The sequence below is a fragment of the Lutra lutra genome, chromosome 17 (assembly GCF_902655055.1).
Source record: "Lutra lutra chromosome 17, mLutLut1.2, whole genome shotgun sequence".
Lineage (NCBI taxonomy): Eukaryota > Metazoa > Chordata > Mammalia > Carnivora > Mustelidae > Lutra > Lutra lutra.
Genome location: NC_062294.1, coordinates 48829795 through 48855997, shown reverse-complemented (window position 1 = coordinate 48855997; position 26203 = coordinate 48829795). Strand labels below are relative to the sequence as shown.

The 26203-nt window shown below is 42.3% G+C and overlaps 1 protein-coding gene across 9 annotated transcripts in view; it reads right to left on the bottom strand.

Moving 5' to 3' along the window:
* LOC125089187 (zinc finger protein 227-like) overlaps positions 1-26203 on the bottom strand; it is a 95028-nt gene that overhangs the window by 17163 nt on the left and 51662 nt on the right. For 2 of the 9 annotated variants that reach the window (XM_047711178.1, XM_047711177.1), the window contains exons 2-4: positions 17314-17440; positions 15593-15685; positions 10258-13239 (exon numbers count right to left, since the gene is read on the bottom strand). In XM_047711178.1, coding sequence (XP_047567134.1) covers positions 11054-13239; positions 15593-15685; positions 17314-17440 — 2406 coding nt within the window. In that variant the 3' untranslated portion in view covers positions 10258-11053. Of the gene's footprint in view, positions 1-10257; positions 13240-15592; positions 15686-17313; positions 17441-20557; positions 20615-25151; positions 25294-25753; positions 25921-26203 lie in introns of those variants that run through there. The other 7 variants (XM_047711187.1, XM_047711182.1, XM_047711183.1 and 4 more) reach the window with 7 other exon arrangements.

Sequence of the window (26203 nt, the reverse complement as noted above, 5' to 3'; positions counted from 1 at the left end):
GGGGGTTGAACCAAGGTGCTGGTCTCTGAACTGCAGATCTGCTAGCAGGGGCGATAAGATACATTTCATTACTCCCTCAGATAAAGTCAATTACCTAAGACATGATTCCCAAGTAAATTTTAGCATAAATTTATTCAACAATTTGCAGCATCTGGTGCAGTCAAGTCCTCTTATAGGAAGAGCTATTGTTAATCTTAAGAATGCATAGATCTAGTGGTTGGACTGCATGTATCCAGTATTGAAAAATATAATGGCATAAAAAGCTTGTAACCGCTTGACTGTATAAATGGGATGAAACTTCATTCTTTGTCATCTCTTCCCCTAAAAAGATAATAATAGCATTATCTACCTCACAAGGCTGTTGTCATTTCACGAATTCCTGTAAAATGATAAGGGACCACTACCAGATACACTACTTGTAAGATGAGAATAACGAGACCAAGAAAGATGAAGTAAATCGCATGACACTGTTCTGCTGGGAAGAACTGACTGGTCGGTGAGGAAAGCCGGCTGGAGTGCCAGGAGACCTTCAGACCAGGAGCCACGAGACCCGGGCCGCCCCAACCCGGAGAAGCACCAGGCGCTCCCCGCGGGAGGCTTAGCGGGAGGGGAACGCAGATCTCTCCCAACTCCACCCTCCTCTGCCAGCCGCGGTTTTTCTTCCTTTCTCCGAGAGCAGAGGTCCCGCTGGCTCCCTGTTCAGTTTTAGAAAGGTCCCTGGGATATAAGATACTTGACAGGACGGTGAGCAGCGGCGTGGCACTCCTATAGCGAGTCTCCTTCCGCCTAGAAGGAGCTCCTGGACCACTTCCCACAATCCCCCGCTCCAGCCGTCCAGAAGCGGAAGTGCTGCAGGCTACAAGGACCCCAGACTACACCTCCCAGAATGCACAAGATAAATGACGCCCGAGCTCCGCCCGCTGAGGAGAAAATACTTCCAGGTATTCTGAGCATCTGTGTATTAACTCCTAGAATGCCTGAGAGAATCTGGGTGAAATTTTGCCATTTTAGGCTGCGAGCGTCTTCCTTGATTCTGTTACTGAAAACCAGGCAGTATTTTAGCCACTCGTGAGGACGGGTTCGGGAGGAGGTCAGGGTAGAGTGGTGAGTAATCCCCCAGAGCTTCCCGGTAGGAGTAAAAATAAAAGGGAAATGGATTGTCTTTGATAGAGACTGAAGACAAACTCCCAATCGCGTCACTACTTGAAATTGGTTTACAGTGAATCTTTTTTGTTACACTCTTCAAGCACCTAGCACAAACAAATGAACATCTTTTCTAGAGAAAGAGAACATCACCCTAGGCTTCACATTTTTTCTAAACTCTAAAAATGTATTAATACTGGACAAAAGAGTCCTTGAAGATAAAAGCATTATGAGGTATACAAATAAACACTTCATAAGCTTCAGATTATCAAGAATAACAGTTTCAATGTAATATAAAGCAAACTTTAAGAAGCAAAATTAAGAGGCACATTCCGTGCCTGGGTCAGTTAAGCTACTGTCTCTTGATTTAGGCTCAGGTCATGATCCTAGGGTTGTGGGATCCAGCCCCATGCAGGACTCCCCGCTGGGTGTGGGGCCTGCGTGAGATTCTGTCTCACCCTCTCCCTCTACCCCTCTGCCCCCCAAGAAAAAAAGCAAAATTGACAGAATTACAAGGAGAAAAATATTCACAATCAGAATGGGAAGGTTTAGGGTGCCTTGGTGGCTCAGTTGGTTAAGATCTGCCTTCGGCTCAGGCCATGATCCCGGGGTCCTCGAATGAAGTCCTGCATGGGGCTCCCTGCTCAGCGGGGAGTCTGCTTCTCCCTCTACCCCTCCCCCTTGCTCATGATCTCTCGCTCTCTTACTCTCTCTCTCAAATAAATAAATAAATAATTTTTTTTTAATTGGAAGTTTCAGTACCTAGGAGGAACTGTAGAGTCTTAAAAGCATTTACTATAACAGAAGGGAAGCTAAAAATAAAAATGGAAACATCCATCTCAGGAATTTAATAAAAAGAAAACAAAAACTATAGTAAGTAGATGGAAGGAAATGATAAAGAAATTCATGAAATGGAAAACAGACTGAATTTTTTTTTAAGTCCAGAAGATCATTCCATGAATAAAACAATAAAACTGATGAAGTTCAGAAAGAGTGACCTCTGCCTCTCCCCTTGTGCTCTCTCACTCACTCTCTCTAAAATAAATAAATCTTTATTTTTTTTTAAAGAAAGAAACCATTGCCTAATCCAAGGTCATGAATATTTATGGTTATGTCTTCATCTAAAAGTCTGATTTTTAGGTTTTTTAAAATTTTGTTTATTTATTTGACAGAGAGAGAGAGAGAGAGAGCACAAGCAGGTGGAGTAGCAGGCAGAGGGAGAGGAAGAAGCAGGCTACCGGTTGAGCAAGGAGCCCAACATGGGTCTCGATCCCAGGACCCTGGGATCATGACCGGAGCCAAAGGCAATCACGCAACCAACTGAGCCACCCAGGTGCCCCTGATTTTCAGTTCTTACATTTAGGTCCTTGATCCTAGTTTTTGTATATTGCGTGAAGAAGCGGGTGTGACATCTTTTGCCTGTGCACATCCAGTTGTCTCAGCACCATTTGTTGAAGAGACCTTTCTTTTGCCACTGAATTGTCTTGGCACCTGAACTGGATTTTTAAATTCATTTATTGTGTCCTACATTGAATAAACATCCTTAGTTATGAAGAAACTAATTTAACAAAATTTGCCTTAATTTCTGTGCTTTTGAAATTCCCAAGTTTCAACAATATTATCTTGCATCTTAAAAATTAACTTTCTTGGAGCTCCTGGGTGGTTCAGTCCGTTAAGCATCTGATTCTTGATTTTGGCTCAGGTCACAATCTCAGGGTCATGAGATTGAGCCCTTCCTTTGGCTCCCTGCTGAGTGGGCAGCCTGTTTAAGATTCTCTTTCTTGGGGTACCTGGGTGGCTCAGTCAGTTAAGTGACCAACTGGATTGTGGCTCAGGTTGTGATCTTGGGGGACAATAGAATGTGTAAATAAAAATTACCTCATTCCATATGAAATGGAATATGGATTTTTAAAAATATTTTTTGTTTATTTGTCAGAGAGAGAGAGCACAAGCCGGGGGAGTGGCAGGCAGAGGGAGAAGCAGGGTCCTTGCTGAACAAGGGGCCCACTGTGGGACTTGATCCCAAGATGCTGGAATGACCTGAGCTGAAGGTGGACACTTAACCAACTAAACCACCCAAGTGTCCCTGGAATGTGGACCTTAAAAGATTTAAAAAGAGATACTAAAATATCTTCATTTAAAAAAATACCTTCATGAATTTGTGATAGGTGAAGATTTCTAAAAATCACTAACTAGAAAAACCATGGGAAAACTTAAAAGCATGATTATTCACTCAAAGGTACCATAAGGAAAATGAAGTTGGGAGCCACAGAACTGAAAAAAAAAATCACAATACACAGTCTTAAAGAATTTTAGCAGAATATAAAGAAATCCTGTAAATCCAAGAATAAGAAATCGCAACAAGAAAAAAAAATCCACAAATCATTTGAACAAGCACTGGATAAAGGAGGATATATAAATGTATAATAAGCCTTTGAATAGGTCCTCAATTTGCTCAATAGCATTAGTCATCAGAGTAATAATGGAAACCTCAATGAGACACCACTCTCCACAAACCCGTGTGACCAAAACAATTTTTTAATTAAAAAAATTAAAAATCTTGGGGCACCTGGGTGGCTCAGTGGGTTAAGCTGCTGCCTTCGGCTCGGGTCATGATCCCAGGTCCTGGGTTCGAGCCCTGCATCGGGCTTTCTGCTCAGCGGGGAGCCTGCTTCCTCCTCTCTCTCTGCCTGCCTCTCTGCTTACTTGTGATTTCTCTCTGTCAAATAAATAAAATCTTTAAAAAAAAAAAAATTAAAAATCTGGCACTACAAAAGTGTTGACAGGGATATGGAGCAACTAGAACTCTATTGCTTTGCTTGTGGGACTATAAATTGTAAGGACCTATTTAGCCAGAGTGACTCCATCTTGGGTAAATAGCCATTTTGTTGTTTGTGCAGTAAACTTAAATTGACTCTCCCCCCAGAGAAACTTACTTAGAAGCAAGTCCAGGAAACCAGTAAAATGTAGTCAGCTAGTTCCTGATAACAGAGCCCAGAATACAAGGACGAGTCAGGCCAGATAGAGACATCTAATCAGTACGAAGTATTGTTTGTAACAGTGAGGTCTTGCCCAAACCTAAATGACTCCATCTTGGGAAGGACGACGATCTTATTATTCACACTGAATATGTTAACTGACTAAGCCTTCCCAGAAAGTACTGTTTGTAACGGTTCCTAGTATGGAGTAATCTTGAATAACACATCACCAGACCGGATGAAACTAGCCAATCAACAAAAGACACACAAACCTGGTGGGTTGAGATGCCAAAATATGGGTTGCAGTTTTACCCAATAAAAGGTAGCCTGTAAGCTGGGGGCGGTCGCTCTCTTCGGAGACGGCGCTGGCCGGTCAGTCTGACTTCTAATGCTTGGCATAGAATAGAGCTTTGCATAACTTTAACTTTGTTTCAGTCTCGTTCCCCTAGCCGATCAGTCTGATTTCTAATACTTGGCATAAAATAAAGCTTTAAATAATTTCACTTTGTCTCAGTCTCATTTCATTTAATAACGGACCTAACATAAATTAGTTCAATCACTTGGAGAATGTTTGGCAGTGTCTGCGAGAATTAAATATATGCATCCTCTGTGACACAGGAATTCCATTCCAGCAAGCAGAAAAATAAACACACAACACACACATCCCAAAATATCTGGCCCATAGGATGTAGGTTGCCTACTCTGCTCTGCAATAACAGAATAGGTAAATGATTGCTTAGAAACAATATGGTTCAATCTCACAAACACTATACTGAGCAAAATAAGTGGGACACAAAAGCGTATAATATAGTTCCATTTATGTGAGGACAAACAAAAGGAAAAGTAGCCAATGGTGACAGAAGTTAGGAAATTGCATTTGAGAGGGGTAGTCACTGAAAAGGAGCAGCAGAAATGATCTGTTGCATCTGTCCAAGCCTACCAGCGGTAACGCTCTTGTCTATGGATGCCTGAGGCACTGGTCCAGGTTCTGTGTTATTTGTATAGAGCCCCACTGGGGCCAATGTTGTGGCTGGACCAGCTCTTGTTGGTTTTTACTATGATCACAGGACACATTTCAGCAAAAAACCAGGAATAAGATTTCTAACTCACACGTCCTGGAGGGTACATGGCATCCCCAAAGGCCACACAGGGAGGTCAAAGAAAAACAACGACCTCAGACTGGGAGCTCTGCCTTTACTTGGGTTCAAGGGCGGGACATCTGGGGTTTCACAAGGGTTCACTCATTATTGGCTAAGTTGCAATATACAAGTGAAATTAGGGGCTAGGAGAGCAGAGGCCAGGTCACCCAAGCAGTCAGTTATCTAGGCCACCCATGGCTTCTGAAAAAGTAAGTTCATGGGTGTGGACGGCCTAGATCATTACCTGGTTGCTTTGCTAGAAACTGTGTCATATAGCTGGCAATATGTTTACTCAAAATGAGTCTTATTTTTTTAAAGATTTTATTTCTTTATTTGACAGAGAGAGAGATCACAAGTAGGCAGAGAGGCAGGCAGAGAGAGAGAAAGGGGGAAGCAGGCTCCCCACGGAGCAGAGTCTGATGTGGGGCTCAATCCCAAGACCCTGAGATCATGATCCTAGCTGAAGGCAGAGGCTTTAACCCACTGAGCCCCCCCAGGCGCCCCTCAAAATGAATCTTTTAAAATGGATGCCTCAGTAATCAGTACCTTAATGTCAGGCCCTTACACTACAGGGTTCAATATCAGCCAGTGTTCAGTCGGGAAAGCTGTGCCACTAAACTTTAAAATAGGAATTAGACCTGACACAAATGTGGGAGCGTAAGAGTTTGTAGGAATTCTGAGAATCCAGGCACATTCAGCTACTGAAGTGGGACAGTTAATGGGGAACATGACAGAAGATCAGTGAATCCACGAACATGAGCCCAATTGCTACAATTTTTTTTTTTTAATTACAGCACAAACAGTGGTAGATGGACCACCATGAGGAAAAATAAAGCAATGTGTAAGGTCCACAGATGGTGCTTTTGCAGAAGCACTGGGCAGGAGAGGCAATTCCATATCTAGAGCAACTTTTTTTCAGTGAAAACAGTGTGCTGTCCCTTCCATGATGGAAGTGGTCTTGTGTAACCGAATTCCTAGCAGGGGGTTGGGTAGTTCTCTCTGGAGAACTCTCACTCAACTGACCACAGAGAACGACTCATGAGGTCTTGGGCATGGGCTGAGAGATGGGAGTCACAGAAGCAGGAACTGGAGCTCTGGCAATCTGAGTCACTTGGGACTGTCATGCCGCTTACTTGTGACGTCTGTCTAAACCCAGTCTCATCTGTGTCACTTCCACTTGATGTTGAAGTGCTACTGCTATAATCAAATTTATGACTTCACTGCGTAATTTTCTGGCTTATGGCCAAATATTTAGTTTTAACTCGGGATCAAAGAAGCCTGATGTTGCTTTCTCAGGAGTAACGCCATTGGCACAGAATGGCAGAACTTTGCTCCCAAATCCCAAAGATGCGCACTGCCGGCTCTACGCGGTGTCTGAGCCTGTCACAGACTCTTCATATGTCAGTAGATATATATTTATCAGGGGTCATAAAATCATTTCTGTAAAGAGCCAAATAGTAAATATTTAAGGCTTTGCAGACCACACAGATTTATCACAACTACTCCAGGAATAAGATTTATAACTCACACGTCCTGGAGGGTACATGGCATCCCCAAAGGCCACACAGGGAGGTCAAGGGGACCCAGCCTGACCTCTAAGGTGCTCTGGAAATGGGAACTAATTCACATTATGGAATTGGCTGAGGGGCCACAACTCTCATGTTGACTCAGGTCAGAATAAGAAAAGTTCACCAGAGATCAAGTTTCCTGCAAGCAAACCATCACAGGGGAGATTATTACAGGTTCTTCAGGCAAGAGGAGACTACATCAGAGCAGAACAAAAGGCTTCCTCCTAATGGCAAAGGAGACACTTAAGTTTAGAGGTCAAAGACCTCAGTTTTGTTGGAATCTGCTCATATATTCCCACCTCAGTTTTTCAGGATTCTATTTCTTCCCTCTGATGCCCTATTATAGGTTGTGAACCAATCAATGTGTTATCATTCAGTTGGTGACTGAATTTGACTTTGAGTCCCCTTTTTGTTAAAAAAAGAAAGAGAGAAAGAAAGAAAAGGAGAGGAAAGGAAAGGAAAAAGGAAGGAGGGGAGAGGGAGGGAAGGAGAGAGAGAGAGAGAGGGAGGCAGGGACAAAAAGAACAAAAGGGATTGGGAGGGAGACAAACCATAAGTGACTCTTAATCTCACAAAACAAACTGAGGGTTGATGGGAGGAGGGGGGTTGGGAGGGGGGGTGGGGTTATGGACATTGGGGAGGGTATGTGCTATGGTGAGTGCTGTGAAGTGTGTAAACCTGGCGATTCACAGACCTGTACCCCTGGGGATAAAAATATATGTTTCTAAAAAAATAAAAATAAAAATAAAAAAAAACAAAAGAGACAAAGAAAAGAAAGGAGAGAGAGAGAGAGAGAGAAAGGGAGGAAGGAAGAAAGGAAGGTTTATATAACAAGTCCCCAAAGTGTTAATATGTAGCCACGCTCAAAACTAAGATGGGAAAATCCCCCAGAGGGCCCCCCCTCAAAAAAAGAGCTGATGGTGTCAAGTAGGAGTTGAAACTGAATGGCCCACAAAGGCCAATGGAACTAGATACACAATTAGAGGTTTAATTTAGTGTAGATGGAAGTCAAGGTCAGAGGAGCCATGCACACAGGCAGAGTAGTAAACTACCCAATATTAAGAATGAAAGACTAGTTCTCTTTCACTGGCTGAGGAGAAACAGGTAGTCCCTATTGTTACCACCATCTCTGGCCCAACCTAAAGAACAAGATCAATCAGAAGGGCAGATAAAAGAATCAAAAGGAAACCATTCTGAAATCCTGACTGTACCAGGCTCAAGTTAGGCTCTACTTGTGGTCTTTCCAGTTATGGGAGACATTATCTTTTTGGTTTAACACAGGGATCAACAGGCGTATTCTGTAAAGCTCTAGAAAGTGTTTTGGATTTTGTGGGCCAGTGTTTGTCACAACTACTAAACTCTGTCACTGCAATGAGAAAACAGTCATAGATACATAAATGAATGGGCATTGCTCTGTTCCAACGAAGCTTTAAAGGGAGTGGACCATATTTGGACCACAGGAAACCGCTTGTCAACCTTCAATTCAACACACTAAATGAAAATTACCATGAGAGTTGATGGGCTATCCTGGGATCACTAAACAAAACTAAACACAGAAGGCCTAGGATTTCTCCTATCTAATGCAACTTGAGGTAGCACGGGCTTTACACAGCATGTGAAGGTGTGGTCCAAGAAGTCAACTTTGGAAACCTGCCTCCCACATTATATCCTTTGCTGAGTAAAGCCATTTAATCAAAAAAAGCCTCAAGGATGAGTGAAATGACTATGTCGGAAATGGTATTCAAACCTGCTCAACAGCTTGCTCCCATCGTGCTAGATGCTCCCCTATACATAGCTTTTCCTTAGGGAATCTTTGTTAAATTTTACCTCAAAACATATATACTTTCTTTCTCCATCTTCATGATTTGCCCACTCAGTTACTCTGTAAACAATTTTCTCATCATTCCTTTTCTCCACAACTCAAGGTTTTTCTGTGCCATGGTGTCTGGAAAGACCCAGCTACTTCCCTAATCAGACCAAGCGCTGGAAAGGACCAGCCAGTACCCTGGGATATCTACTTCCCCCGTAGGGAAGTCTGACAAGAATAAGGATGTATAAATTTCCACTGTTGGAACTACACTAGAATCTTCTAGTCCCATGGAGTTATGCCTAAACTTCAAATATACTAATTACAAATATACAGTTATACTCACTAATGTATCGGTCTCTGAATGACCACAGAAATTTTTTTAACAACTGATTTCCAGAGTTCTATTCCTTAGTTTTGGTCTTATATACATGGTGATAGGATTTCTTACTGTTAAGAGATACATTCTTATAAATTTTTAAATCATAGTTTACTGTGATTTAATAATTTGATTAATTTAATAATTTGATTTAATAAAATAACAGTATTTTACTATAAAACTGATGCTTAATAAAAAAAACTGAGTAAAATAACTGAAAAATCCCTGAAAATCTTGCTGTTTATGTAGGGTAAATATCCCTTCACATGACTGGATGATTAACACATTCACAGACATACACGGTTGATTAACGTATGTGATATCCCAAAACTACCTTAAACTGTTACATTCTTCCATCTTAAGTCTTGGCCATCATTTTAATGAGTCTGTTATTGCATAAGTTTATCAAAATACATTTATATAAATTCCTGATGAACATTTATTTCCACTTTTACAAGATTGAGTTAACAGCATTGATGTCTACTGACCTTTTCTCCCTATTTAAATCTCCTAATCATATATTCTTATTCTATCATCTCCAGACCAAAGGGATTCCACATTCTGTATTTTGACATATACTGACCAACTTCAAAAAGTAATTATTTGGGGCACCTGGGTGGCTCAGTTAAGAGTCCAACTCTTGAGTTTTGCTCAGGTCGCATCTCAGGGTTGGGAGATCGAGCCCAATGTCAGGCTCCACACTGAGTGTGGAGCCTTCTTGGGATTCTCTCTCTAAACAAACAAACAAAACCAAATAGCCATTATTCAATCCACTGCTAGGAAAAAATGTGAAAGTCAGTCATGCCCCAGTAATCAATGTGTTTGATAAAGTTACCGAATTTCGACAAATAATTTTTTCTTCTTTTTCTGTCTGGGGAGAGCAAGGAGTAATAGGGTAGAGAACTTGACAAAAGTAATCTACTTCAAATAGCCTCTCTACCTAAGAAGTTTGTTTTGTTTTGTTAAGACTTTATTCATTTACTTGTCAGAGACAAGGAGTGAGAACACAAGCAGGGGGAGTGACAAGCAGAGGAAGAAGCAGGCTCCGCACTGAGCAAGGAGCCTGATGTGGGGCTGGATCCCAGGACCCCAGGATCATCACCTGAGCCAAAGGCAGATGCTTAACTGCCTGAGCCACCCAGGCGTCCCTACCTAAGAAGTTTTAATGAAAGTAATGCTAAAACCCTTATTTGGAAGGCAATCATATCAAATTTGGTTGGAAATGTGGAGACTAAGAAACCAATGATCAATTCAACATTTACTAAGGAACATATGTCATCAGTATAACTTTGACACTTACACTCCTGCCTTCACATCGAGAATAAAAATGAATAGTAAAATGGCTTATTGTAGGATTAGCAATCAAGTTTCCAGTCTGTGCTATCACAAAAGATAACAATTTGGTATTCCACTGATTTTACGCAGTGTAAGTTCAAAGTCCAAAATGATAGGACCCACCTTGATAAGAGGCTGGGAAAGACAGGAGCTCATCACAAGGCAATGCCAAATTACTAGGACAAATTACTAGTTTTCTTGCATTTCAACTCTGTCTCCCTGAATTAATTTCATTAAGGCCACATTGAGGTTACTTGTTCTGAATACAAATTTTTATGAAATTCTGGAGGTGATCGTAACACAACTATCAAAAGATCCATTTCCCCTGTTTATTAACTGAACAAGTATTGCGCACCTCCCAAGTCCCTGGCAATGTTAAGACTACGTAGATTCAGAACAAGTCTCTGCATTTATAGAGCTTACATTCTAATGGGCATTACTTTGTGTGTCCATCATGCTTTTATACAAGGCCTGATAAAACTCATCCTTTCCAAAGCCTCCCCTGAGTAGTATTTAATAAAGGTCAAAGTTCAAACTGTACCTTACTATGCCACTCATAAGTGTTCTCTTCTGTGTGGCCTCCTGACTACTGGGATGTGTTAAACTGTGGCTCAAACATTGACTTTCGTGAAACAAAGGATTTTTTTCTTTTGAACTTCATGATTGGAAGAATTCACATGACACCTGGGTTTTCTTTTAAAAAATCATTTTATACAGCTATTTTCTTGTGTGGACTCTTTGATGTTCTTCCCGCTCCTATTACTTTTATAGGATTTATCACCAGCATGGATTCTGTGATGAATGGTAAGATTTGATCGCCAGCTGAAGCTCTTACCACATGTCTCACACTTGTAAGGTTTCTCCCCCGTGTGAACTCTCTGGTGAGACTGTAGCTGTGAAGAGCGACTGAAGACCTTACCACACACGTCACATTTGTACGGTTTCTCTCCAGTGTGGACGCTCTGATGAAGCTGAAGACTTGAGGCCTGACTGAAGTGCTTACCACACTCCCCACACTTGTACGGTTTCTCTCCCGTGTGGACCCTCTGATGCATGTCAAGATTCAAGCTCCACTTGAAGCCCTTCCCACACTCCTCACATTTGTACGGCTTTTCCCCAGTGTGGACTTTTTGATGGGCTTGGAGGTGTGAACTGCGACCGAAACTCTTCCCACACTCTTCACATTTGAATGGTTTCTCTCCACTGTGGACTCTCTGATGGGCCAGAAGATTTGAGGCCTGCCTGAATACTTTCCCACACTCCTCACAATTATATGGTTTCTCTCCTGTGTGGATTCTGCAATGAATTTTGAGATCTGCTCTACGACTGAATCCTTTTCCACACTCGTCACATTTGTATGGTTTCTCACCAGTATGGATCAGCTGGTGAATCTGAAGTCGGGAACTCTGATTGAAGCCCTGCCCGCACTCCTCACACTTGTAAGGTTTCTCTACGCTGTGCGCCTTCAGATGGATTTGAAGATAGGAACTCTGACTGAAGCCCTTTCCGCATACCTCGCATTTATAGGGTTTCTCCCCTGTGTGGACTACCAGATGAACTTGATAATGGGAGTTCCTCCTGAAACTCTTCCCACACTCATCACATTTGTATGGTTTCTCTCCTGTGTGGACTCTCTGATGGGCTTGAAGATTTGAACTCAGAGTAAAGCCTTTACCACACACATTACATATGTAGGATTTCTCTCCAGTGTGAACACCCTGATGGGCCTGAAGACTTGAAGGGCGACTAAAGCCTTTACCACATTCCTCGCATTTGTAGGGTTTTTCTCCTGTGTGGACCCTCTGATGAATGTATAGATTTGAACTACAAATGAAGCCCTTCCCACACTCCTCACATTTGTATGGTTTCTCTCCCGTATGGACTCTCTGATGGGACTGAAGATGTGAATTCCGACTGAAGCTTTTGCCACATGCATCACATCTGAATGGTTTCTCGCCAGTGTGGACTCTCTGATGGTCCTGGAGATGAGAGGCCTGACTGAAGGCCCTTCCACACTCCTCACAATGATAAGGTTTCTCTCCTGTGTGGACTTTACAATGAACAGTAAGTGCTGATCTACGACCAAAGCCTTTCCCACACTCCTCACATTTAAATGGCTTCTCTACAGCGTGGACTTTCTGATGGGTTTGCAGAAGTGAGCTCTCACTGAATTCCTTACCACATTCACCACGCTTATAGCCTTTCTCCCCGACGTGAACTCTCTGATGAATACGAAGAACTGAGCTATAACGGAAGCCTTTTCCACACTCACTGCAGGTATGAGACTTTGCTTTTGAGTGCAACTGCTGATGAAGATCAAAGGTAGAGAGATCACTAAAAGTTTTTCCACATTTGTTACATCGGTGAGGTTTTGGTCCTGTGTGAATCATACTATTCTGGTCCAATGTTGAAATCTTCACACTGTCTTTCTCACTATTATCGTTGCTATAAGATTGGTCACTTCTGTAAATTCCTTGATTTAGATGATGTGAAATCCAACCAATGACATCAACATCCTGTTTACATTGACACAGCTTATTTTTCATGGAAACTTGCTGGGATCTGTTCCGATAACTCTGTGACTCAGTCAGAGAAGATTTCCTCCACGAGTCCTGGGCTCTCAAATTTGGAAGGTGTGAGTTTTCAGTACTATTAGGACCATCCACTTTACAACGTGGTATACAGTTCTCATCTTCAGAAATTTGAATGGAGAGTCCTGTCCCAAGCTGGCAGGGAGAATCACCTTGTTTGTGAAGTTGAGAACTATTTATCATGGAGTCTGGAGGTCTGGATAGGTCATTTGTAATGTGTTGCCAGATTTGCCAGCAGGAAAGCTCTTCACGTGGCTCTCTGCCTTGAGCAGTCCTCAGCGCACTTTGGCTGTTCCCTCCTATAGGGACAGAAGTCAGAGATGTGGAAAAGTGAAAACTTTGTTCAAAGAGTCAAGATCTCACACTTAGGACACCGTAGGAGACTTTAACGAACCCCAGGATGCTTTTGCTTACCTTTTTCACCATATATGAAATACTCTGGCTTACACACTGATCGAAACCAACAACTTAGCATTAATGAAATCCATCTAAAACAAAATTACTACCACCTGACAATTTAAGTCATTTTTCAAAAATTACCTGGTCTTTCCCACCACAGTACAGTGTCAATAAGGACAAGCAGCTGGCAGTGTTGACAGCTTTTAATAGTGCCTAGCAGTCAGTAGGTGTTCAGGAAATGTATGCACAGATGAATCCCAGTCTGATGTCTGAGATTGTCTAGAATTCTAAATCCCAGTTTAAGTGTAAACAAATCAGAGCAGCACAAGTAAGATGTCTGAAATAGGACAAGGATGGGAAAATACAGTTTGCTAAGAAGTTGAAAGTCTGCACCAGAAGCAGCAGTATACTAAGGGGGTACTGAGGAGAAAACCAAGGGTGCTAAAGAAAGAAAAGCACGAAGATCTATACACTAGATCCTTCTGAGACTTTGGTACTGGCTCTCTAAATGCCTTCCCCCACCCCCGCCCCAAAGCCCCACCTCAAAAGGAGTCAAATTTAGAGGCCAGGGAAGAATGCTGTCTCTCTGAAAATTGTGTGGAAAATTTTTGTATATAGATACATTGGCCTTCAACAAGAATGACTGTTTCGAAGTGCAGAGCGCAGTTTATTGGTGAGCTGGGAAATAAATTCCATCGCTTATGATACTTAGAAGAAACATACTAGAAACTATAAGGAATCATCACAAGTAGGAAAGCTGTCATACAAGAAATGCCTTCAAAACTCATACATTTATTTATTTATTTTCCATTTTATTTATTTATTTTTAAATTTAATTTAATTTTTTCAGTGTTCCAAGAAAGTCATATATTTAAATCTATACACAAACATTAAGTCTGCAGTAACAACATAAGATCCATTTATGATTATATATCTGCATTCGAATGAAGCAAATGGGATGCAGCTGGGCAAACCTTTTTAGGGAAAGGCTAACTCACAAGCTGGCTATTTTCTGAGACCTTCCATGCCCTGATATAAAAGATATGGAAGTTGAATTTTTTTCCCTCCTCTGGGGGAGCTGCCTAAGAAGTGGACAGAAGAATCCTCTATCAAAAAAAAACCAACAACAACAAAAAAACAAAGGGCACCTGGGTGCCTCAGTGGGTTAAGCCACTGCCTTCAACTCAGGTCATGATCCCAGAGTCCTGGGATCAAGCCCTGCATCTGGCTCCCTGCTCTGCAGGAAGCCTGCTTCTCCGTCTCCCCCTCCCCCTGCTTGTGTTCCCTTTCTCATGTTTCTGTCAAATAAATAAAAATCTTAAAAAAAAAAAAAAAAAAGAATTCATTTGAAGACAAAAAATATTTTGCAATATCCCTTCTTCACATGGATCTGTCCACCACCTCTTAGCTATTTCTGTGGAGGGCAGGTTTTCCTATAAATTAACTCATTCATTTATCCAACATCTATTTACAGGGCCCCTGCCATGTACCAGACTATTCTAAGCACCGAGGACAGTGAACAATCAACAAAACAGACAAATTTCCTCCACTCTTGAAGATTACACTCCAGTGAGGAGATGAAGATAAAATAATAAAGATAAAGAATATAAATAAAGAATATAAATAAAGAAGATAAATGAATAAAAATACGTGAGGCGATGATCACCCAAAATAAGGCAGCGCAGAGTGTCAAGAGAGAACGACATTTTCAACAGGGTGGTCAGAACCCTCACGGGAGATCAGAACGGAGTGACCTGCAGGAAGTCCAGAGGGTCTGAAGGGTTCCAGGTGAGAGACTATTCCAGGCAGAGAGAAACAAATGAAGGACTCTGGGGCAGAAGCTTCCTTCGCAGGTCTGAGCAACGGCAGGGAGGACAAGGTGGGGGGGAAGGTGGAGCAAGAGGAAGGACAGCGGCATTCAGCCAGGCCGTGGGGGATGAAGAGCAGATCCCAGAGGACTCGTTACAGAAGCTGCTCTTGGTGGTTTTTACTCCAAGTAAAAGAAGCCGTAAGAGAATTCTGAACAGCAGACTACCATGATCGGACTTGAAGTTATAAAGGATCCCCCGGGCTGCTACTTAAAGAACAGGCCACAGGAGACAGGTGGGAGCAGGCACCACTGCAAAGCCTGCAGCGATAATGCAGGGAAAAGGTCTGGCACTTGGACACAGGGGACAGCACACGGGTGCGCTGAAACAGAAACAAAGCAGATGGGCCAGAAACTGCGACAACGCACAGCGGCTTCATTCTTACCCACATTTCTCTCTATCTGGGGTGCTGTCTTCGTCAACCACAGCCTCTCTTCTCTTTCTGTGCGCCATTTATCTCGTTTAAAGGGTTGATGTCCTAAGAACACACAAAGTCATGAGTTAAAATGAGCATGCTACTTCCTAGAGAAGTTTATCCTGTTCTGCAAACCGCAAACAGTAGTCTTTGAAGGGTTGCCATCCCTCTAGACAAAGATTTCCCACTTCTTTTTGTATGTTCTTCTTACAAACAATACCTTCACTGAAAGAAAAGCTTTGGGGAACAGATAGATAGAATGTATTAGTTTATTTCTTCATCCTGTGTTTAGTGTCTAAAGACCCATGTGGGGGCACCTGGGTGGCTCAGTGGGTTAAAGCCTGGGCCTTCAGCTTGGGTCATGATCCCAGAGTCCTGGGATCGAGCCCTGCATCGGGCTCTCTGCTCAACAGGGAGCCTGCTTCCCCCTCTCTCTCTGCCTGCTTCTCTGCCTACTTGTGGTCTCTGTCAAATAAATAAATAAAAATCTTAAAAAAAAAAAAAAATAATAAAGACCCATGTGATAGAAACCAAGCTTTGGTTTCTGGATACACTCGCTTACCAGCTTTTATACCAATCTAATGAAAGATGATACTCTTGGGCACCTGGGTGACTCAGTTAGTTAAGCAACTGCCTTCGGCTCAGGTCATGATCCTGGAGTCCCAGGATAGAGTCCTGCATTGGGCTCCCTGTTTAGTGGGGCATCTACATCTCCTTCTGCCCCTTGCCCCTCTCATGCTCTCTCTCTCTCTCTCTCTCTAATAAATAAATAATTTCTTAAAAAAAAAAAAAAAGAAAGAAAAAGAAAAAGAAAAGAAAGATGATACTCTTGTTGCCCAGTTAACAAAACATTTGGTTTCATCCAAAAAGTACATGTTTCCTCCATGTTCATTTAATTATATGGATGCATTAGTAACAAAAGCAACCCTGTGACTTTTGGACAATAGATTTATCGGTCTATAAAGTGAAGCCAACTTCAAAAAACAGATTCTCAAGATTTGTACTTCTATTTTCACAAGGGCCTTACCAAGTACATAAATCTGTTTTTGAATTACAACTGTTAATTAAAATTGCAAGTAGGTATGTTAAAAAATAAACAAAACGAACATGCTAGAAGTAAAATTTACTGGAAATTTGAGTTCCAACTGCATATTCAAGACATCGAAAGTGTGTTTTTCAAACCTTTTTTTAATCATGACCCATTGAAGAAATAGCATTTATTTCATGACCCAATTACAAACACAGAGATAGGTATTACCCAAAGTTTGAATGACCTATTTCTAACCTGTCTGTTTTCACTATATCTCCTCCCAGCGGCCCTCACACACTCGTGCAATCAACTAGTTTTTTGCTGCAATGTATCCAAAGAAGTTCTGATATGCTCTCTCCTATTGATTTCATTCAAAACTACTCACAGAACTAAGCAAATCAGTTTTATAATTCACTAATATGATAGGAGTGAGATCTGAAATCAAATAGACAAGGTATAGCAGTATACTGTCCGTTTATAGTCCTTTACAAAAACCCAAATGAAAAAGACCTAAAAGATCCTGTTCAGAAAGACTAGAAACATCCTATGTCCCACAAGAATTAGCAAAGTCCAATCCCTAAACTCAGGGAACCGTTTTAAGGGCCCCAAAGCCTTAAAACCCCAAGGTGACAAAGATCCTCCAGAGGGAGGCTGTTCTCACCCACTGAGACCAGGTTCCTGAAGTTTTCTAACATGACGTCCTGGTACAGCTTCCTCTGGGCAGAGTCCAGCAGCCCCAGCTCCTCCTCTGTGAAGGCCACCGCCACGTCCTTGAACGTCACCGCCTCCTACACATACAACAAACACATACAACCTCAATTTTACACCTAAGGTCGACTGGGAGAGGTGGGAGGATGGGTGGGGAGGACTGGTGGGGAGATATCCTGGCCCCTGAGCAATCTGTAGATTTCCCAGCCCTTCTCCTTCTCTCCTGCTGATGCCACACACCGACTGTCCTCAGCCTCATCACAAGTGCTGCTATGGAAAAGAAAGCTTTACCTATTTACCTGGCCCTCTCAGTGAGCACTGTTAATAAGCAAACTCCCTAAAATTCTAACAGGTGTATTCTCAACTAAAAAGGTTTTACTTTTTAATTAATACTGCCAATTACTTCAGAAATATCGAACAGTTTAGCCCCAGCAGTGTCTTCCACTAAGGTGGGAACCAAGTCAGGAGTAGCGTTCTTTGTGGAAATAAACCAAAAGGCACGCCAGGTCACTAAATGAAAAACTCTCCTCCTGTAATCTGTCTTCACTTGAATACCACACCCTGACTCCAGATCCCTGCTGTTCTGTGTGAATTTAAGCAGACTTCTTTTTCACAACTCCTTGGCTTCATATTTAAAGTGAAGATAGGGGCGCCTGGGTGGCTCAGTGGGTTAAGCCGCTGCCTTCAGCTCAGGTCATGATCTCAGGGTCCTGAGATCGAGTCCCGCATCGGGCTCGCTGCTCAGCAGGAAGCCTGCTTCCCTTCCTCTCTCTCTGCCTGCCTCTCTGCCTACTTGTGATCTCTCTCTCTGTCAAATAAATAAATAAATAAATTTATAAAAAAAATAAATAAATAAAGTGAAGATAGGGGCGCCTGGGTGGCTCAGTGGGTTAAGCGACTGCCTTCTGCTCAGGTCATGATCTCAGGGTCCTGAGATCCCTCCCCTTTAGCCCCTCCCCTGCTCAAGCACTCACAGGCTCAGGCTCTCTCTTTTTCTTTCTTTCTCAAATAAATAAATAAAATCTTTAAAAAAAAATAAAATAAAATGAAGATAAAACCAAGCCCCTCTTCATAAAATTGTTCTGAGGTGTCAATGCAGTGAGTGACAAGTCCTTTAGCACCCCTGGATTTTTTTAAACTAAGATTATGTATTATTTTGACTAAAAATTAAAAAAAAAAAAAATGCTGGGGGCACCTGGGTGGTTCAGTGGGTTAAGCATCTGCCTTCAGCTCAGGTCATAATCCCAGGGTCCTGGGATTGAGCCTGTGTTGGGCTTCCTGCTCAGTGGGGAGCTGGCTGCTCTCTCTCACTCTGCTGCTCCCCCCTGCTTGTGCTTTCTCTCTCTCTCTCTCAAATAAATAAACTCTTTAAGAAATAAATAAATAAATTTAAAAGTACACTCAGGGGAAAAAAAACCCAGTAGACAAACTCCACATAGGGTTTGTGACTTAGGTTTGGGAAGATAGAAGCTAGCTCTTGTCATTAGAAAGCTTCTAACAATATCTTTTCCTGTGAAGCTAAAGTCTGATCCCAACAAACTGTGCCATATTTGAATATCATACCAAAAAACATCCAGTGCACCAGATATAAAACGGACCTCTTCAATTCTGAATACCTAATACCTAACACATTAAGGACAAAAAAGGGCAGTAATTTTCAGAACGGTCTTTTGAGAAACAGATTAAATCAGGAAAACTATCACTGTAGTGTTCCTAAAATAGTAAAAAACCTAAACTAAATGTCTATGAATAGAGAACAGTTTAAAAAAATAGGTATACGAATGTGAAGAGACTATGATACAGCAATTGTTATATAATAACTGTGTGCCTGGCCGGCTCAGTCAGTTGAACACGTGACTCTTGATCTCTGGGTTGTAAACTGGAGCCCCATGTTGGGTGTAGGGATTACCTAAAAAGAAATAAAATCTTTAAAAAAAACTGATGCATAATATTAAATGGAAAAAAAAAGATTTAAGTTGTATGTTATAGGGTTGGGGGATCAACAGGTGAAAAGGAAAAAAAGTACAAACTTCCAGTTATAAAATAAGTCACAAGGATGAAAAGCACAGCATAGGGAATATAATCAATGATATTACAATAACTTCATGCAGTGATAGACTATACCTACACTTATCATGGTGGGCATTCTGTGATGTATCTGTCAAATCACTATGTTGTATACCTGGAACTGATACGTTACCTATGTTTCAAGATTTTTTTTTTTTTTTTTTTAAATTTAACAGAGAGAGAGATCACAAGTAGGCAGAGAGGCAGGCAGAGAGAGAGGGGGAAGCAGGCTCCCCGCTGAGCAGAGAGCCCGACACGGGGCTCGATCCCAGGAACCTGAGATCATGACCTGAGCCGAAGGCAGAGGCTTAACCCACTGAGCCACCCAGGTGCCCCTATGTTTCCATTTTAAAAAATTATAATAATAAAATTAAAAAGTAAAAAATTTTTTTAAAAAGTATGAAAGATTTTTTAAAAAGAAATCTTCCAAGATATAAAGCTGTATCTATGTCATGAATGCAAACACACAGCTATGAATACGTGTGATGACGAGATTACAGAAATAAAGCATCTATTTGGAAGCAGGGGAAGTAGCAAGGGGCAAGATATTCTCATTTCTATTAGTTGTTCTACTTCTCCTTGTGAGATTAAAAACAGATGAAATGAAAACTAAAACCGAAACCAATTAAACTTAAAAGGCGTAAAGAAAAAAGCACCTGACACACTCAACAAGTCCACAGCTGCACTCTCCTTAAAAGAGAACTATGAGCCGTCTCTGAGGGCCAAAATGACATTTTTTAAAAAAAGATTTCATTTATTGGGGTGCCTGGGTGGCTCAGTGGGTTAAAGCCTCTGCCTTCAGCTCAGGTCATGATCCCAGGATCCTGGGATCAAGCCCCGCATCGGGCTCTCTGCTCAGCTGGGAGCCTACTTCCTCCTCTCTCTCTGTCTGCCTCTCTGCCTACTTGTGATCTCTGTCTGTCAAATAAATAAATAAAATCTTTAAAAAAAAAAAAAAGATTTCATTTATTTATTTGAGAGAGAGAGAATGAGCAGGGAGCCCAATGTGGGCCTTGATCGCAGGACCCGGAGATCACAACCGAAGCCGAAGGCAGATGCTTAACCGACTGAGCCCCCGAGGTACCCCTAAAATGACATTTTTAACAGCAAGAAAGGCAAGCCCTACTCACCTTGAACATGCTCATATTCTCTTTCCTTCTGGGGAAACAGAATCCTAGAAAGACAGACTAGGAAAGAGAAAAGAAGTCAATGGAAAAGGTCAAGTACACCATTAACCTATAGGACTGTGCAGGTGAACACGGCGTGATGAGCGGAACTCGGCACATGTACCAGACAGCCCCCAGACCACTTTCAGCAGGAGTTCAAGGAACCACCTGCCCACCCACGTAAATGGCCCCATCCCAGTGAGCCTGTAGTTTCTACAGCAGTAATTCTTATTCTGGGTAGGGTATAAATCGAGACAACAGCCATAAGAGAAGGCGCTGGAGTCAATATGCGAGCGCTGAAATCCTGGCTAGCAGTGTGATCCTGGCCTGATGATTAACATCTCTCTGCCTCGGTTCTGTCATCTGCAAGTAGGGGAGAAGAATTATCAATCTCATGGGATTGCTATAAGGTCGAAAGCTCTCAGAGCGCTGTCAGTTTCTTATTCCTTTCCAATTGTGTAATATGTTTGCAGAATGATATTCTATGGTTTGAAATTATCCCTGTAAGTGTGACTTCTACCAAGAGAATATTGTTAAAATACATGGGAGTTCATGGTTGCTGCTCTGTCACGTGAGTCTTGGTGATGGCTCAAGATCTCTGGTTGTCTTCCTGATAATTTGTTACCTCAACAACAGTATCTAAATCGACACAGCCCACTTTTTCTAAAAAGGTATAAAAATAAGTGAAGTTTCTTTTTAAACAGGAAGTGCACTTTTGACAGGCAGGCATGGAGGTAAAGAAAACTAATCAAACCCAAGATTCTGCAAACAACAAAAGAACAGGTTGACAGTCCACACCTAAGGTAAATAAAAAAGATAGGCATCTGAGTGGTAAGCATATTGTTGTGAATAAAGGAATGTATAAGAAATAAATAGGTGAGGGGCACCTGGGTGGCTCAGTGGGTTAAGCCTCTGCCTTCGGCTCAGGTCATGATCCTAGGGTCCTGGGATGGAGCCCCACATCAGGCTCTCTCCTCAGCAGGGAGCCTGCTTCCCCCTGCCTCTCCACCTGCCTCTCTGCCTACTTGTGATTTCTCTCTGTCAAATAAATAAATAATAAAATCTTAAAAATCTTAAAAAAAAAAAAAAAAAGAAAGAAACAGGTGAGAAGAGAAAGTTCCTGCTATGGCAGAAGGCAAACCAAAAAATGGAGAATGAAAGAGAGTTAGAAAATCATCAGTGGATGCTACAAAAATGGTGAAAGTTTGGGAATAAGATAGTCACACAGTCTCAAAATATTAACTGGCAGATTCTTTACCCCAGAATCTGGGGTACAACCTGATACCAGCAACTGGAACAAACCCACAGACACGGGCTTCCCATGACGCACTGAGAAGGTGGCCTCACCGCTTACTTCTGGAGCATTCCTGCTGCTAATGCAGAGCCGGAACCCAATCACAAACAAGGATCAGATAAACCAAAAAAGGAAGGACATTCTACAAAGTACTTTGCCCATATTCTTCACACAAATATCATGAGCTAAATAAAGTCTGAAGAATCATTCTATTTTGTTTTGTTTTAAGTAACCTTTACATCCTGGAGATGAAGAGTTGAGCGCTCTACCAACTGAGCCAGCCAAGTGCCCTGGAATCATTCTAGATTAAAGGAGATCAGTGAAATAAAAACTAAGTTCAATGCACATCACAGGACTGAACCCTGAAAAAGAAAAGGAAAACTGCTCTCAGAGACTTTACTGGGGAAACTGGAAAAACAGAATACTGGCTGTGGATTAGGTAACAGTGTGTTATCACTGTAATTAATTCCATTTTGATCAGTCTCTAGCTTGCCTTCAAATGGTTCAGCAAAAAAACCAAAAACAATATGCCAGTATGATAAAGCTGTGAAAGAGACCCAAAAAAATGGCTCTGGAAGCTAGCAGCAACAACAGCTAGAATTTGGTGTTTCCCATTGATCAGAGAGAATCTGACAGGGCCACTCAGTCTTAGTGATGAACGTGAAAAGAACAAGACAGTCCTTAACACAGAGACAAAGACCTTCTACAATGACAAAAAAAAAACCCCAAGAACTGCCCTCCCAACACGAGTGGCTATTAATAATGACAACTGAATGGAAAACAGTGTGGAGGTTCCTCAAAAAGTTGAAAATAGAGCTATCCTAAGACCCAGCAGTTACACTACTCGGTATTTACCCCAAAGATACAAATGTAATGAACTGAAGGGGCACCTGCACCCCCACGTTTATAGCAAAAATGTCCACAATAGCCAAACTACAGAAAGAGCCCAGATGTCCATCAACAGATCAATGGATAAAGAAGATGTGGTATGTGTATACCATGGAATATTATGCAGCCATCAGAAAAAAACCTGAAATCTTGCCATTTGCAATGACATGGATGGAACTCGAGGGTATTAGGCTGAGTGAAATTAAGTCAATCAGAGAAAGACAATTATCCTATGACCTCACTGATATGAGGAATTTGAGAAATAAGACAGAGGATCATAAGGGAAGAGGAAAATATGAAAAAAGACAAAACCAGAGAGGGAGATAAACCATAAGAGACTCTTAATCTCAGGAAACAAACTGAAGGCTGCTGGAGGGGCGGGGGGTGGGAGGGATAGGGTGGCTGGGGGATGGACACTGGGGAGGGTATGTGCTATGTTGAGTGCTGTGAATCCTATAAGCCTGATGAATCACAGACCTGTACCCCTGAAACAAGTAATACATTGTATGTTAATTTTTCAAAAAATTTTTAGAAAATTTAAAAAGAAGAAAATATAGTGAAAGAAGAAAAAAAGACAACAACTGAAGACTCATTTTGTTTCTCCCACCTACTAGATAAAAATTATTACAATATTCAGTCATCAACTTGGTTCTGCTTCTGGACAGCAGGTAAACCAGAACAAACCCTCACTGCTTAAAACTCCCAACTCAGCTACCACAAGCCCAAACCCTATAAGCAGCCCCACCTAATAGCCTCTTACTAAGACATCTGGGTGTATGGGCTTCTTTGCTCCAGCAAGCTAAAATGAACTGAACTCTTTGATTACAGGTATGTTCCTGGGGGTTCTGGCTGATGCTCACTAACGGAGCATCAGGCGCTGGGTGTGGAGTCTGCTTAGGATTCTCTCTTTTCCTCTGCCCCTCCCCCCATTCATACTCTCTTCTATAAAAATAAAATAAAAAGTAACAAAGTAAAAGAAATTAGGAAATAGCCACAGCAGTAAGAACAGTAACAATGACAGTTCAGACTACAGCAAAAATATTTCCTGTTAACGAACAGTAACTACTAGCTGATCTTCCGACTTCACACAGAATTTTTCTGGTGTGAAAGATGGCAATGAATCCATTCCCCAAAGCCTGGAAGAAATATATCTTCAAATTTTCGAATTCCCTCCATTTTGACTCTATACTTGCCAGCTGCTTTCTGCTCAAGTCAATATACTGCAAGGAGACCCGACAGTTGACTAGTGGGTTTAAAAATCACTGGACTAAGTAGACCGTATGGTACATCCAGCTCAGTTTTATCTATGACATCCAGTGAAGTAAATTTTCTAGATCTGTTTCCAGACAAGAGGCTTTTTTGAGCTTCTCGAATTTTCACGTGCACAGGAATCTCCCCAGGATCTTGCTGGAATGCAGATTCCTGGCCCCACGGGCAGAAAGTCTAAATCAGAATGTCTCAGAAGGGGCTCAAGGACAAGTATTTCTACCCAAGTGATGCCGATGCCACTGGTCTGCAGACCACAATTTAAATGGCACCGCAGTGTACCATCAGGCCCAAGGGAAACAGCGGCCACTAACAGAAATATACACAGAGTAACCAGGTAAAAGGCTAAAATGTTATTGTTACATTCCAAGGTTATGGGTAATTGATGGTTTTATTTATATATTTTTGTATTTTTCATAATGATTAGGCTACTTTTATAATATAAATACTATTTGAAATATATGACACAGATCAGAAAGTTACTTTAAAGTAGGAAAAATAGGGGCACCTGGGTGGCTCAGCCATTAAGCGTCTGCCTTGGCTCAGGTCATGATCCCAGAGTCCTGGGATCAAGCCCCGCATCGGGCTCCCTGCTCAGCCGGAAGCCTGGTTCTCCCTCTCACACTCCCCTTGCTCGCATTCCCTCCCTCACTGTGTCTCTCTCCATCAAATAAGTAAATAAAATCTTTTTTAAAAATAAAATTTTAAAAGTAGGAAAACCAGGGGTGCCTGGATGGCATCAGACTCTTGGGTTTCCACCTGAGTCATGATCTCTGGGTCATGGGATCCAGCCCCAGGTAGGGCTTCACAGTAGGGAGTCTGCTTGAGATTCTCTTCCTCTCCTTCTGCTTCTGCCCCTCCCCAGCTCGCATGCGTGTTCTCTCCCTCTCTCTAAATAAAATAAATCATTAAAACAATAACATAAAGTAGGAAAAAGAGCAGTACTGCTTAACAGAGCCACTGTGTGACGGAAATGTGTTCATCTGTGTAAAGCTTTTAGAATCAAACTTAGCAACTAAGGCTCAGCTATCATCATTACGCAAGTGCGTGTCCCACACATTCTCCAATTTCCGTGACTATCTTAGTAGAAGAATGCCAAGCCCTACTCACGTGGAGCTCTGATGCCTCCTCCTCCGCGCAGTGCTTTTTGAGAAGTCACTGCCGGGTAAGAAAGGAGGTTGTGACATACCAGGTTTGTGCTTCCATTCCCGATAAATCACACTCCCCGGTACCAACTAGCAGCAACTCTCTCCTTCCAAAAAAAAAAAAAAAAAAAAAAAAAGGTCAGGAGTCCAGACAATTGAGCTTCCTGAGCTCATAGAACTTAAGAAATGGGGGCTTCTTGGTTAATTACAGTAGTTTTAATAACAAGAAGTCTCCTGCGAGGCAGTTTTAAACCTTTTACTTGTACTACCTCGCTTCTTGCCTCAGAACACTGTATTCCTCACAACACAGTCTTAGCAACGTATTACTTCTACTTCCCTTTTACAGAACAGCAAACCGAGACACAGAGGGATGAAGTAACCTACCCGGTAACCCACCCATATGAAGACAAATAGCTCGCGGGTGGGAAGCTAGGACAGGGGTGCAGAGAGCCCGGGAGACCCTCAAACCCGGGAAAGCACAACCAGAGCCAGCCCCATCCCGGACAGGTCCCCAAAGCGCAAAGCTCCGCCCAGGAGAAAGCAAATCGCCACCCTCGGCTATCAAACCTCCGTTTTTAGCCGCTCTTCCTCTTTCTCCCCAAATGAAATGCTGGTGGCTGCGGGACTCAGGTGCGTTGTCGGGGGAAGTTTGAATGGGTCGTGGACAGCGAACCTGAAACACTATAATCAGGGAAAAGATGGCTGCTACGGCGTCCTCCTGGGGCGGAAGTGCCTGCGACCAACAGGCGCTCCTGGACTACACTTCCCAGAATTCCCGAAAACCACCGTCTTCAATGGAAGTACCTGTGACTACACGGCACTCCTGGACTACACTTCCCAGAATCCCGCGGAGGGACGGGAGGGAAAGTTAACAGACCCGCCTCACTGTAGCGGCAGGATGTGATTACTAGAAGCCTTGGACCACAGGTTCCAGACTGCCTGGGACGGGGGATGGTAGGCTACAGGGGTCGTGGTCCCTATTACCTTTCACCGACTGTGGGGCCGAAAAACAGAAAG